A 14,521-nucleotide genomic window follows, 5' to 3' on the forward strand; every position below is an offset into this window, starting at 1 on the left:
TGCATTCCAGGAAAAAATCCATCTAAAGCTTAGTTTCTCGTAACTGGACGTTCAACTCAGAAGTGTGCAGGACCTAGCGGGATCCGGCAATGCTTACCTGCTGGAAGACACACACTCTGTGCAATGGGCGTTTGGCCAGCATACCCAAAGAGGAGATATTTGAAAAAGGAAGTCATTGGTTTGCCCTTTCTGTGTGACCGTGTTCCACTGCTGTGAAATCCACTGGCCTTTCCAAAGCAAGTACTAGTCCAAGAAAGGTTGATACAGTCTACCTGTGACCATGTGAAATTAATTCCTGAGGAGGGCAGAGCCCAGTTTACATCAGTTCTTACAGCTGGACCTCGCTAGTATTTGCATAATGCATCATGTGTTTAACATTATGCTGTCTCTTACATAAATGGTACACTATAATTTTTTATCAAGTAGGATTTGTTTGAAATGAACACATATTTATGAAGAGCGCAGTAAAGTGGTACTTGAAAATGTCCCAGAACAGATGTTGAGTGTAATCAATCTTCCTAAGGAGTTATGTCTCCTTAAATGTTTGTGTTATGGGTATAGTTTCTGTGTGGCAATTGGTGATAATGTGCTGCTGCTCTGACCTCAATAACAAGCCCTACTGTTACTGGGGAGAGTTGTACATGGCTATCAGATATGAGAGATGCTGCCCGCCTCGAAAGTTGCTACTGCAGCGAGCAGGAATGATCAAGAAAACCCTTGCTTGAGCAAACGTGTGCCTAATCAGTTGAAAAAACAAAATTCTCTCTTGGCTTTTTAAAACCACATGACATTCACAGAACTCCATCATCTATAGGTTGCAACATCTTATATTCTGCTTTAGTGGGACGTGTTTAAGCTTGACTCTGGCATTTTACAACATATTTAATTAAAAATAGCTGATTTGAGCTTTGGATCCATTCCAGCAGCAATTCCAAGTTTTGTCTTATCCTCCCTTCCTCTGCTTTCCCTCTTGTTTTCTGCCTTCAGGAGTCTCGAACCCTCTCCAAGTAAGGTTCACTGCAGTTGAACTGGAGTCTTTCCTCCCATTTCGGGCCTTGCATTTCATGCTTCTCTTATCTTGCAAAACCCTCTTAAACCTGACTTAATGTATACCAATATCACTAACAGGGAGTCATATCCTCAGGTAGCAGAAGAGCTCAGCAAGATGGTGCTACAGTGATTAACGCCTATGCCACCAGGATCTGGTTTTGCGTGATAAAGGATTTCTATTATATTTAAGGCTTAATCTTATTTTATCTGTGCACATTCTGAAACAAGATGTTTTGTTTAGTTCAATTCCCTGCAACAGGCTTTGTAAAGTTTTCTGTTGCATCCCATGCAGTGCCAGTAATATTATGATGCAACAAATCTCTTCTGATTTCAGCAAAGGACAGCCCAACTCACTTCAGCAACAAATGTCCAAACAGACCCCATATTACCTTTGCTCAGTTTGAGGATCAGCCAGCCGTGGCTGTGTTGTTTGGTTGATAAATGTCCGTAAGGCAGCTCCTGAACTCAAAGCAGATAATAAATACACTTAAATACCAAAATGCTCAGCTACCAGCTTCAGCAGAGGTAAGATTGGTGATGCTTCCCCACTCCAAGTCCTACACAGTTTTGTTCACTCTGTTGTGGCAGTTCTGTGAAAGAATTATAAAAATCTCAGAGGATTATAACATGCTTAAAGGAGGGAAAGACCACAATGAGAGGAGGTCTTGCAGGATTAGGATTAATTATTTTACAGAACCGAGTAAAATGGGCTTCATCCCAAATCTACGGTAGTCTCCCACTCAAACGAACAAGCTCTAGTTTAGCCTCCACAATAGATACATAACTCTGCTTCAAGATCACAACCTTAGGACCTCCATGCTCAGGAACACAAGAATTGCTGTTACAGGTTTTGTGTGCTCTCCTTGTGCGTACACTCATGGACTGTGCTTTACCCCGGGATCACGTGTGAAGTTTCTTCCACCAAACCCCTTCCTCCTCACGCTGAGCATGGCTGGTGCTCCGCAGGCAAGCGCCTGCCCAGAGCTGTACACTCTTTTCATTGTATAATGATGCTCTGCAGACTGTTTAAAGCTTCAAGGATTTTCCTATGGTGCTCAACGCTCAGCTGCCCCAGTACTTTACAAACATTCATTCCCTGGGCACAACTTTCCCCTTCTCACAGCTGCAGAAGCCAGGTGAGAAGGTTAAGTCAAAACTTAGTTATTAATTTGGGGGATTCATTTTGATAGTCTGAATCTTCAGAGCACACCTTATGTACAGATCCCGCTGACTGCAGCTGTAGCTCTGTGCCTGCACCGGGGCTCAGGAGGAACATCCAGCAGCCAGCTCTGAGACACCTGAGTGTCTTACCTCTGGTCCCACAGGAACCAGGTGATGAGACCACGAATAGTACCAAGTTCTGCAGTGCGTCAGCTGTAAGTAAGAGACAACTGTGCCCCACCTGGTCTTACTCACTATGTGCATTGCAACCTGTGCAAAAACTAAAGCATCCGTCATAATTCAGACATGATGTGATGTTACCCTAGTTCTGGTTTTTCCCAATTTGTAAGAGCATGATTTTGTGATCTTCAATAATCTCTGAACGTTATTTTTGTAATTTAATAGGCCTTAAAAAGCAAGAATAGTCAGAGCACATCAAGCAGAAGAATTTCTGCCTTCTCAACCATGCTGACAGAGGATGTGACAATTTGCTAGATGGTGTCCCGGGTACCAGCAACCAGTGTAACACTGGACACAGCAGTAGCATGTGCCAGGCCTCCTCTGATGCTGATGGAGGGCGCAGCTCTCTGGTGACCTTCAAATGCAGAAAACGTAAGCTTTGGTCCAAGTAAAACTCGACCGCCAAGGCTAGAGGGACTGGTAAAAGCCGATAAACAATCATAAACATTAGGTAAGCTACAAGGGGTTTCCTGCTTCATGCGGAGGGGATTGCTGGGTAAAGCTGGGGTGAAGGAGGAGCTCCTCAGGCTTCCCAGTGGAGGGCTGAATCGGGGCCTGACCTTTAGCCCGTACCTTTGCTTTCATGTCGCAATCATCCAGTCACTTCTCCCTGTGTTTGTTTGGAAGGCTAAAGGCCAAGAGCTAGATAAACTTTGGATTTAACTTTAATTCATGATCAAAGGACAGAAGTGCAGCTCACTACTCCAGCTGCCCTGCTCTTGGCAGGTTGCCACAGTAATAGTCGAGGAGTCTGGGATTTAACTGTGGTTTGTGTGCCCTAGATGTGAGCCAGCCCTTGTTTGCTCAGCACTACCCCTGTCTCCTGCCTTACCACCCCTCCCTGCCACCAGTTTCCAAGCGATGCCTTCGTCTCCTCTAGCCTGCTTATTCATGTCCCTCCTCTGGATACCTTGGCTGAGAGTCCATCCTCCTTCAGCCCCAACTCTCCACTCCACTTTCTTTTCATGTGCTCCTTGGACTACTTAACTCTTCTGAATTCATTACTAGCCGGTCCCAGCATCTGGTCCCACTTTTTCCCCATGAAATGTCCCAGGAACTGAGACCCTCCAGTCTGCGCACCTTTATTCTACCTCTATCCCTTCCTTGTCCACTTTTTCAGTTTTGGTTTTGGTTTGGTTTGGTTTGGCTTTTTGCTTTGGAGTGAGCATGCAAAAGATAAAGTATTTCTGTTCCCGATTCCTCTGTTTTGTGCTACAGTGGTCTTTGGAAGAGTGACTGCAAGCACGAGGTATGAAAGAAAGGCTTGGTGACTACTTGTTGTAGTCACCAAGTCATATAATGAACTTTTATAAACTCAGAGGGGCACAGGCTTGCCTAAATACAGACGAGTTTCGCTACAGGCTATGATCTGAGGGTCACGTATGATAAAGACTGATTTAGACAAGAGAAATATGACCTCTCAGTATGCAAAATAGGGTAACCAGGACAAGGCAACCAGGCAACCAGGACATAGGGGCATTAAGGCAAGTTGCAATCTATTTGCTTGCAGAAAATAATACTGAGAATATCATTCTCTCTCTAAGAGTCAGAAGAAATAGGAGATCTGTTCAGGCCCCTTTCGGATAGTCAGAGGGTTGGAAACAGTAGAAAGGAGCCGCAAAAGGCATGAGTCTCGCCAGTCTTCTTTCAGGGCCCAGAGACTATAACTGTGGGCTGGGATCCTGCAGACTCCCTGATGAACTCTGGCATAGGACTTCTTTGAAAGATCAGGCTTCTCAGATTCGATAGCTCTGACCCTCCTGACCACTGGAACAGACGGTCCTCTCCAAAGAGGTTAAAATGATTTGTGAAAATTTCAGACACCAATCAACAAATCAACTGGAAGAATAAGCCAATCTTAGTTCTGGTGAGCAACCCATAAAATGCCAGCTCAAACCAGTGAACTATGGGTAGTTACAGCAGATTGTCATCAAATAAATCATTGCGGCCAAAAGCTAAACCGGGAGAGGCAAATCACAGTTCAGACGTAGCAGAGTGTGGATACAGAAGTCAGTGACAGAGGGGAAAGGAATATTTTTTAATTCTGTGTTGCAAATGTATAAATAATAACAAGCTTAAAGTCATGTCATGGGTGGGATAAACTGAAAACAGAAAGTGGAAGGGATTTGGCCAATGCCACTCAAGTGGCTGTTTGCAGAACCAGGATCAGACAAGGTTTGCCAACCCTCAGCTCACGTCCTTCCCCCAGGCCTCTCTACACGTACTGCTTCAGCTACAAGGAACCACGGGAGAGGCCTCACGGCACAAAACGTTCAGGAAAACTGCTTTGCTTGGTGAGGAATTGGGTGTCGAGGCTGGTGGTGAGCCACACAGCGTGGCTGCTTGCACGGGTGCAGCAGAGCCGTGCAAATATACCAGTGGGTGCTGGGTGTGGAGGGGTTGTCCCTCATCCCAAACAGCTGACAACCCCACGCTGACCCTATGCCAACGATGGCTTCTTCTCACCTACTCCTGAGAAACCTGCCTTTGTCTTAGATTTTGGCCCAAGGGTAAAACTTGAACTAAGTCAAAACAACCTCAGTAAAAGTGCCAGGGGTACAGCAGCTTATCGTGCTGTGGAGACTCAGATCCAGGCAAAGAGGCTCAGCAGCATCCTCGCCAGACACCTGAGCACTAAAACTGGAAAAGTGTTGAGGCGGCATAAACTGCCTTTAAGATCTGCCTTACTAAGTGTACTGTGTCCTTGTCTTTAAAATAAAGCATTTGAATGTGCTATTCAGAAATACCAGGTGAACTTCTGGCCACTCACTAGTAGCTAAAAATAAAGACCAGGATACACTTCATATTTCACTTCTTAATATATCAAATTGAGATAGATATAAAGACAGAGACAGAGGCAGAGGCAGAGAGAGAGAGAGAGAGAAGTAGAGGTAGAGATAGAAGTAGAGGTAGAGATACATATTTTAGCTCTGAGTGTATTTTTTGTTGATCACTTTATGCATAAACCTAATTTGATTTGCTAATGCACCCCTCAAATGCACTCATTAGATATTCTGAGTACATTCAGACTGCATCACAAACTCTTTGCTGTTCTTGATCTGTGCTGTGAGTTTGCTTATGTGGATCACATGCAAAATTATTACCAGATCTAGAAAAATAAAATGTAAGTAAAACACCATGAATTTCTGCTGTAAATTTTAACATTTTGGGGGGTTAGATAATTGCACTAGATACATTAGATTAATTTTTAAATATTTATGAATAAAAAGGCAGTATTCAGGAATAATGGTTGTACAGTATAATGCTACCCAAAAAGCCAACTGCATCCTGGGCTGCATCAAAAAAAACCAAACATGTCCAGCAGGTAAAGGGAGGTGATTCTGCTCCTCTACTCCACTCTCTTGAGACCCCACCTGGAGTACTGCATCCAGCTCTGGAGTCCCCAACACAAGAAGGACATGGACCTGTTGGAGCGAGTCCAGAGGAGGGCCACAAAGATGATCAGAGGACTGGAGCACCTCTCCTATGAAGACAGGCTGAGAGAAAAGGCTCCAGGGAGAACTTAGAGCCCTTTCTAGTACTTAAAGGGGCTACAGGAAAGATGGGGAGGGGCTCTTTATTAGGGAGTGTAGTGATAGGACAAGGGGGAACAGTTTTAAACTGAAAGAGGGTATATTTAGAATAGATATTAGGAAGAAATTATTTACTGTGAGGGTGGTGAGGCACTGGAACAAATTACCCAGGGAATTTGTGGAGGCCCCATCCCTAAAAGTGTCCAAGGCCAGGCTGGATGGGGCTTTGAGCAACCTGGTCTAGTGGGAGGTGTCCCTGCCCATGGCAGGGGGGTTGGAACTAGGTGAGCTTTAAGGTCCCTTCCAACTCTAACCATTCTATGATTCTATAATTCTATGTACTATATAGCAAATGAAACTTTTATTCTGAATAATATTTGAGAAACTTGTTAATATGTATGCTCTGGAGTAAAATATCTGTTCCTGGTCGTGGATGGTATGCTTCCTAACACATCCTGATGGAAAATGTATTCATTACTTTGTGGTAAGCTCAGTTAAGTAGCCTTCAGCAGTAAACTAGGCCTCTTTCAAGTTGCTATGTACTTTGATCTATGTCACAAATCAATTTCATCAGAAAACAGAATGAAAACCTTTGGAAACAAGCTGCATTTTATGGAGAAATAGCTCCAACACTTGCCTCTAAACAAAGAGCAGAAACTACTGGCATGCAATTCAGGAATGACTGAATCAAACAGGTTGGATCAAAGTAACCTTCCAACCATCATAAAGTTTACTTTGTTTTGTTTGGACAACAGTGCAGCACAGATAACAAGTCCAGATTTTTTGTAATAATCAAAAATTTATTGAGAATTTGTACAGAAAAAAATAACCACCTACAGAGGTAAGAACGGCTTGGGCATTTTACAGTCGGTGGTGTTTTATCGTCAAAACCAAACTGTGTAACGTTAGGTAAGTTCAGTATCTAAGATACAAAAGATTTGTTTTCCCTTTTCAGACCAGTCTTTGTGAAATTGTCCCTTTACGAGTCTCCAACCTACAACAGAAAAAGAGAGCATTTTAATGTTCTAAAGAAAGAAGTACATAAGGCTATGATGACATGTTGATAGTGTTTATGCATAAGTTGTACTAGTTGGAAACTAAAAATGTAGCATTTAAAACACATGAAGGCAAGGGATTATTTCTGATAACGAGACTATATTTATCTATCTGTTAAAAGAAACAGTAATGTGGAAGGTATACTAAAATCAAAGTACAAATATTTCTGTGACAAAATGGTAAACGAAGCTAACTTCTCTAAGATGCAGTGGGCTTAACACATCAGCTGTCCTTGCTCAGTGTTTGAAATGATAACTATGTTCTGTTGTCATTTTAAATATCTCCTCGGCCCTGAGGTCGAACCTGTTTGGTGTTGCCTAAGTTGTGCTGCTGTCCATCTACTGACAGTCTGTTGAATGGGATGATCTTCATTGCACTTTTCTTCATGGAGTACCACCGGTCACGCCAGGTCGCCCAAATGATGCCATTGTCATATCCAGTTGGACCAGCATCTTTCGATGTGTACACACCATCTTAAAAACATCAGTTGGAGCAAAACAATTAGTTGCTTTCTGAAATAGTTAATATGCCCGTACATTTTTCTGGTACTAACACCTCCATGGCATCCCTGGGCATGCTAACAGGCCCCGTTCACTGCCCTTCTTCCCCTAGTTTGCCTCTCTCGAGAGTGGAGCTGGAGAGCAGCCCTAACTTCCTACTGCTGGCGTTAAAAGTTATTGCAAAGAATGCACTATGCCAGCTTTGGGAAATCCAGATGGCAAAACATACTCAATGAAAGTGACCCATTTTTCTTTGTCACTAAAACATGGTGTCCTGGGTTATAGGTATTTAGAAGATACTTTACCTATGTAATATTTGCCATTGAGGTGGCCAGCATGACATCTATTCATCCACCATCCAGATCCATCTTGCTCAGCACAGTTGCCAGCAAAGTTATCATTGTCGTTGTCATAGGTACTGAACCGCATGCCATTGTGAGAGGTAAAGGATTTGTCACTGGGATCGTCTCCAAAATCAAAGCCATCAAAGGCATCCCCGGCTTCACCACCGATAAAGTAGGCATAAGTCAGTCTATACTTGTCTTGTTCACTTCCCACTTTGAATACAGCATAGTCAGCAGTGCTGTTAATAAAGGATAACGGTGAATGTGAGCATGCTGCATTCCCAGTACATGCACAAATGAAAAATAGGTGTTAGCACTGCAGAAAAGGCATTTATGGCACCCTAGCATTTGAAAAGGAATTGGTTTTGCATAATTGTGTGCCTCAGTTCAGTGACGTATATCCAACCAATTTTTGTGCTCCAGCATCAGACATGCTTCCTGACTACTAGTCTTAAGTGATGTATGAAAGATATACACTATATAAACATATATATATATATATATATATATCTCCCAGGTTCATAATGCTTAGGCTTACTTAGGTGACGAGCAAATTCTTGGCAGAAGGAAGGAGCAGATGTCTCAAGAAATAGCAAGGATAGTCAGCCCTCCTGGAGAATGGAATACATTAGAATAGAATAGAATAGAATAGAATAGAATAGAATAGAATAGAATAGAATAGAATAGAATAGTTCGGTTGGAAAGGACCTACAACGATCATCTAGTCCACAAGATGCATCAGATGTGAGGAAACTTGAAGAGCAGAAACAGATTCCTTCTGCCAAAGAAACTAGGGTTGCCATTGCCAGCATGTGGCCTTCAGACACACACATGTGCCTGGCAGCAAGTCACACATGGTGCCAATGCAGTGTCCAATGCATGTTAGTAGGTTTAAGGGCTCATCATTTTTTCAGAGAGCTGTACAAACTGACACAGCAGTGGAAGCAGTAGGTGTTAAGCTGTCATTTTGAAAAGCATCGTGAGCAAGTACCCTTTTTTGCCACTCCAGTCCTCCAGTTCTATTCGTAAGGTGTATGGCAGAGTGGACTGCGTAGTTATTAAATGAATCTTTTCATTGCCCAGCCAGAACTCAGTGGTGTCATCTGGAGACAGATGTCCAAATCCTTCCTTATACTGAATCCAACTTTTCCTGAAGTCTTCACTCCCATCCAGTCTCTGGGGAAAAAAAAAAAACAAACCACAAAACCAAACCCAAAAACCTCAATTAAAAAGTTATATATCTTATGTAGGTAAATAAAAACAGTGCTGATGGAATAAGCTTGCTTATGGTAATAATACGTAAGTGGCATACCCTCTGTAATACTGTCCAGCCGTTGCCATACGAGTCAATCTCACAGTAGACTAGGAATGACTGCTTGGCTTTTTGAGGCTTGATAAAGTAAAGACCACTTTTTCTGGCACCTTTATTTGCAACGTCTTGGCAATCTGAAGTAAAGATATTTAGAGGATCGTTGTTAATCTAGCTGCAGTTCTATCCTCAGATTTATCTGATATTGTAACTTTCTTAGTGCAAGAAATATAATTCATCTAAATGTCATTGTTGCAACATTAGCTATTTAATCCACATACTTTAATGTCATTGCCATAAAATCCTACCAAAGTTCACAGGACTCATATAAGATGAGGAGGAATTTAGTCTCACATACAGTTTAAGCAATTTAAACGTAAAGTACAGTTATTGCATTAATTTTTACAGCAACACAAATGGCACTTTTGGAGCTAATGGAATAATTAATTTTTTTCAGGTGACTCAGTAGAAACATGATAATGAATTACCTTCTGTTTGTCTTATGTCAATAGAAACTCTATTCCTGTCCCTCACGTTTAGCATACATTTTGGGATAATGATATTTTGGCCAAAAAGGCCAAAGGACCAAGTGAGACCTCTGTTCCATCTGAATGGTCTGTTTGCAGAGCATCTACCTAGCGCTTATATTGATCCGAGCACTGGTTTCATAACTTGCAATCTTATATACCTTTGCAGGAATCTATGGCCCGTAAGATTACAAATAACTCCTTGCTGTGATGCCAACTGGCGATACTTGTAACTGATTTAACCCTCCACCCGACAATAAGCATTTTGTGCACCTCTTCCAGTTGTCTCCTGTATTTCAGCTTTGTCTCTACATGGCTCCTGACAGTGTGCCTCCAGCTGGGCAATCTTCTGTTTCAGCTGTGTGATCCTGTTGCTGTTCAATATATGCGTATCTGTCAACTGTCTGCACAGAGAGACATAAAAATGGCTTGTTGTTTCAGCTGTTTCGGAGTATGTAACGCACATTTCCCTGCACACGTGCCTCACCTCTGTAGCATGCTGTTACATGCACCTCTGTGAAAGGGGCTGCCTCTATTAGCACTGATATTTAAAGGTAAGGAAACTAGACAAAATGAGAAAGCACGTACCAAATCTTATGCAGAACTTGACTCTAACCAGCAAAATTGAAACAGCAATTAATGTATGAATATAAGTCTATGGAAAGTTTTCCTTTGTTCTCCTGAAGTAAATGATAAATTATTACTTTTTAATTATGGATGCATTTGTAAAACATAAATGCAGTAAATAAACTGCTGCAAGTATCAGAATGCCTAAATCGTCTTCAATATAACATTATAGAAGTGGAGATTTTTCTACATTCAGGTCAAAAACCATATCCTTAAGATCTAGAAAAGTTAATGATGTTTTCAATTTTATTTTCAACATCAAATTACAAAAGACTACCATTGTTCATAGTTACTTATGACTTATCTCAATGTAACTGAGCTAATTTTCATGGATATATGCAGTAAAATTAGCCAGAGTGAATGATTGTACAAATACTTCACATGCTCTGCATTATAGCACAAACTCATATTAATAAAACCTCCAAAGGTCATGAAAAAAAATTAGGAGTAGCTGTCAGAGCAAAAGAAACATAAATAAAATATCGCCGTGCTTCCTGACATTCTTATCTTGCGCTTCTTGCACAATTAATGGCTTATGCAGATGAGCAGAGAATGCAATACCAGATCCTCATGACCCTTCTGTGTCTTGCTAGGCAGCTACTAATGACAGTGTGGGCACAATGGTCCACGTAAGCGCAAAACACCTTTCTAAGGGAGCCTGAGCTGCACTTGATAAAAGAACAGAAAGAAAACAATCTGGATTGCCAAGTGATATAAAAGGTGGAACATACTTACTGTATAGTACTTTCATGAGACAAAATAGTGTTTTCATATCTGATTATTTCTTCAATGATTTTCTTGGACTTCTGAGTAAAATCATCGATTGAATCTGTAAAAGAGACAAAGGTATAAAATTGTTGCAATTAGGCAAATTAAAAAACAAGGAAACTACATAAATTATATTTTTCAGCTGTGTAGTTATTTTTATATTCTCACTTGGTAGTTTCTGCTTCTCTGGAGGATAGAGGCTTTGGATGTGTTGAATCAAATGTTCTGCTGTTACCGTGGAGTTAGTAATTTGCCGCAAAATTCTCTCCATTTCCTGCAGTTCATTATCCATAGTGAGGTGATATTTATTAAAGAAGTCTGCAATGCCACAGGTTGTCGGGCAGTAGCTACCCTAAAGACGAAAGAACAACAATTGGCAATGTTTGGGGAGCAAAGCAAGGAGAGCAGATATTTGGGCAGGGGAACTTTCAGGCACCGCTTATACAAACGATTGCGGATAGAAAAAGGGCAGGCATTCGCCACTTTGTCTGCTCTATTTGAATTTACAGAGGCAGTTTACTTTCACGCTGTGCGCATACATAGCAAGAAAACAGTGCACACTATTACTTGTAGCGTCTTCTGGATATGTGTTTTCATCAACAGTGCAGCCTCCCGTACATTTTTACCAAGTGTATACCGCTATTAATAAATAACGGGTTTAAGCACAGTGCTTTTAATAAGTATCGAAAATAACAATAAGGATCAAGTGATAACGGTAGCTAATAATCAGCATAAGAAAGCTTTAATTAGGCTCAAGATAAAATAAAATTGTTCAGGTACTTACAAATCGTTCGTCTAATATGCAGCAGTTTTCTCTGGTAGCAATGTACTGAAGAGAAGAAAGAAGACCATTTTCAGTGAATTTTCTCCAACGGCGCTTTCCGCACCCAGGTGTTTTCTAACACCGTCTCTTCACTTACCGCCATGCCGGTAGAAAAGAGGAGGGAGAGGAGAGGCCCCAGGGGAGCCCAGCTGCCTAACCTCAGCACCATCATGTCTGTCCCACCGGGTGCTGCTGACTGCTCGGTGTGGTCCTGCAGTCAACAGCCGAAAATGTTCAACCCAGCACGGGGCGGCAGGGGTTTAAGGGAGCAGGCTGAAGCTAGGGGCGGGAACTGGGAGGTGGCGGGAAGAGGTGGGGTAGGGGTTCGAGGTGGATTCCCAGAATTGGAACACATCTCCTACTCCTCCCATTTTCAGAACCTGCTTACCACTTACCCGCTTGATCTCTGCTCCAGCCGGGAGGTCTCAGGGGAGAAGGGAAGGTGAGACAAGGCATGGAGACACTCCTTCTAGTAACACGAGTGTTAAGGAAACTCACATATGGTTTCGGGATGAGGCCTGGCAGAAGTTTCACCCAAACAACACAAGCAATAGCCACAGTAGCTATCTGAATTATGCACAACAACTACCAACAGCCTAACAATAAATACTATTTTGTGGTTATGTAGCACTTTCCTGCCTCAGATCTCAGTGTGCTTTGCAAAGAGAATGGACCTCATTCTCCCTCTTCTGCATATGACAAACTGAGGCAGAGAAAGAGTCACGTTGGGCAGTGGCCTATCTGGAAAAGAAGCCTGTGGTATCTCTCACAGGCGATGAAAGCATGAATCCTCCCTATCCTTCAACTCGAGGAGTCCATTTGAATGATTTTGATCAAAGCTTCCTTGCTGGGGAACTAAGGTTGTCAGTATCTACCTAATTCAATTAACTCTACAAGACTGGTGACAAGCTCCCTCTTCTGCTAGGTGCTTTACCCCAGCCAAATTATTTTATGTATGTGTTTCTGCTTACTATCTGTATTAATAGCGTTAATAGCTTTCTACTCATGACCTGCACCTGATCTTTGTGCTGTGCCTTCTCCAGAGAAAGCCTGCTTTTGTGTCTGTACAATATCCCGTGTGATGGGACAATGTTGAATGAGGCTTTTGACTTCAATACCTTTGACCAAATGATGAAAAGAATGGTGGGACTGGGGCTCACTGCTAGATCTGTTGTTACTGGGGTCTGCTTTGTGATTTCAGCCAAATGACTTCACCTCTGTACAGCATGTTTCAACTTTGCTTAATATGTATTTAAAGTCCATGGACAAAAGGACTCTATAGAAGCTAGATATTATATGATTGCAAAATTAGATATGATTATGCCTGACACATGGAGAGTTCCTGACCTGTATATATGACATCCTTTCATCTGGTCACATCTGGTCAACCAGGAGGTTCCCATCATGTTCAAGGATCCAGCCACATATTGCCAGAAGGAAATCTGAGCATTTCTGATGTTAACAATCAAATTTATGGGACACTTATGTGAAGCTGAAGCACTGTTTATGGGAGAGTCAGCTTTCCAGTACCTGTATTGATGACCGGTGAGTTAGCTGACAGGCTGCCAAAAGTCCTTTCCAAAGGATGACCAATGCTAGACATATACCCTTCCAGTTCTGGCATTAATTACCTTCAAGATTCATGTGCTCCTGTTGTCCTTACTGACACAAATAGGACAGGGCTCCACCTTTTACATGGTTAGTTCTGTTTCCTAAAGAGTGAAAATAAAGTAAATAAAACTGGGTAAAAGTCTACCTGCTCTTGTGTTTTCTAGTATTGCTTCATTAGTGCTGTTAACATGGACTCAGGAAACTACCAGTGAATCTCCTTGCCACTGCTGCTCACACATTGCTTGAGCTTGCTTTGCTGCCTCACTGGCTGCAGGTCATGACATGAGGTCCAGAGGATCCTGGAGGTACAATTTCAGTGGCTATGCACCACCAGGGTTCCCTTAGATACGATTATAGAGCGTGAGTAGGTTGCTGGTATGAACTTTGTTAAAATAACTGTCCCAGCTTTAACCACAGATGTACGCTCAAGAGTGCAGATGGGCACGTAATGTTCATGACACGACAGGTGAACCACGTAGCAGAACCCAGGTATCCCTCATCCTTTAACAGAGTAAAGAACATACTCTTCCCTTTTATCACTGTTGTACATGTAGGTTTGAAACTTTTCAGAGTTAACAGCGATAACACAAAATTATCACCGTATAGATTTACATTCATGAAGGAAACGATATTAAACATCGCTTTGATGATTACCAAATATCTGTACACTGCATTAAGAAGTGTTGCCTACTTGTATTTCTGGGTGCAACCTCTTGTACTTCTTAGCAGAAGATGTAAATATTTTCAAAAGCCACAATTTTTTTTTGTTTGCATTACTGATTACACAGTCATGATTTAGCCTTGAATAATTAATCCTCTTATATCTTTGCTTCCTTCTCTTTTCTTCTGTGGTTTCACCTTGCATGACTTAGAAATAACTTATTCCTGCTTTTCATTCAGTTGAAAACAACATGTATTCTCCGGGGAATGGCTATGTAGTAGTTTTCCTCCCTTACATACCATTTGTCTCGG

General features: G+C 41.9%; 1 protein-coding gene across 2 annotated transcripts; it reads right to left on the minus strand.

Moving 5' to 3' along the window:
• Window positions 1-6,803: 6,803 nt before the first annotated feature.
• FGG (fibrinogen gamma chain) lies at window positions 6,804-12,110 on the minus strand (the record flags this gene model as incomplete). Of its 2 annotated transcripts, XM_082482605.1 has the most annotated exons (10): window positions 6,804-6,978; window positions 7,344-7,513; window positions 7,846-8,123; window positions 8,876-9,060; window positions 9,197-9,330; window positions 9,994-10,124; window positions 11,083-11,176; window positions 11,284-11,467; window positions 11,900-11,944; window positions 12,036-12,110. In XM_082482605.1, the coding sequence occupies 10 exons, from the start codon at window positions 12,108-12,110 to the stop codon at window positions 6,964-6,966; spliced, it is 1,311 nt and encodes a 436-aa protein (XP_082338731.1). The 2 variants fall into 2 exon arrangements, with proteins under 2 accessions (XP_082338731.1, XP_082338730.1); XM_082482604.1 differs by lacking the exon at window positions 6,804-6,978 and having other exon boundaries at window positions 7,314-7,513.
• Between the last annotated feature and the right edge of the window lie 2,411 nt (window positions 12,111-14,521).

Source organism: Vanellus vanellus (assembly GCF_965231255.1).
Source record: "Vanellus vanellus genome assembly, chromosome: 4".
Taxonomy (NCBI): Eukaryota; Metazoa; Chordata; class Aves; order Charadriiformes; family Charadriidae; genus Vanellus; species Vanellus vanellus.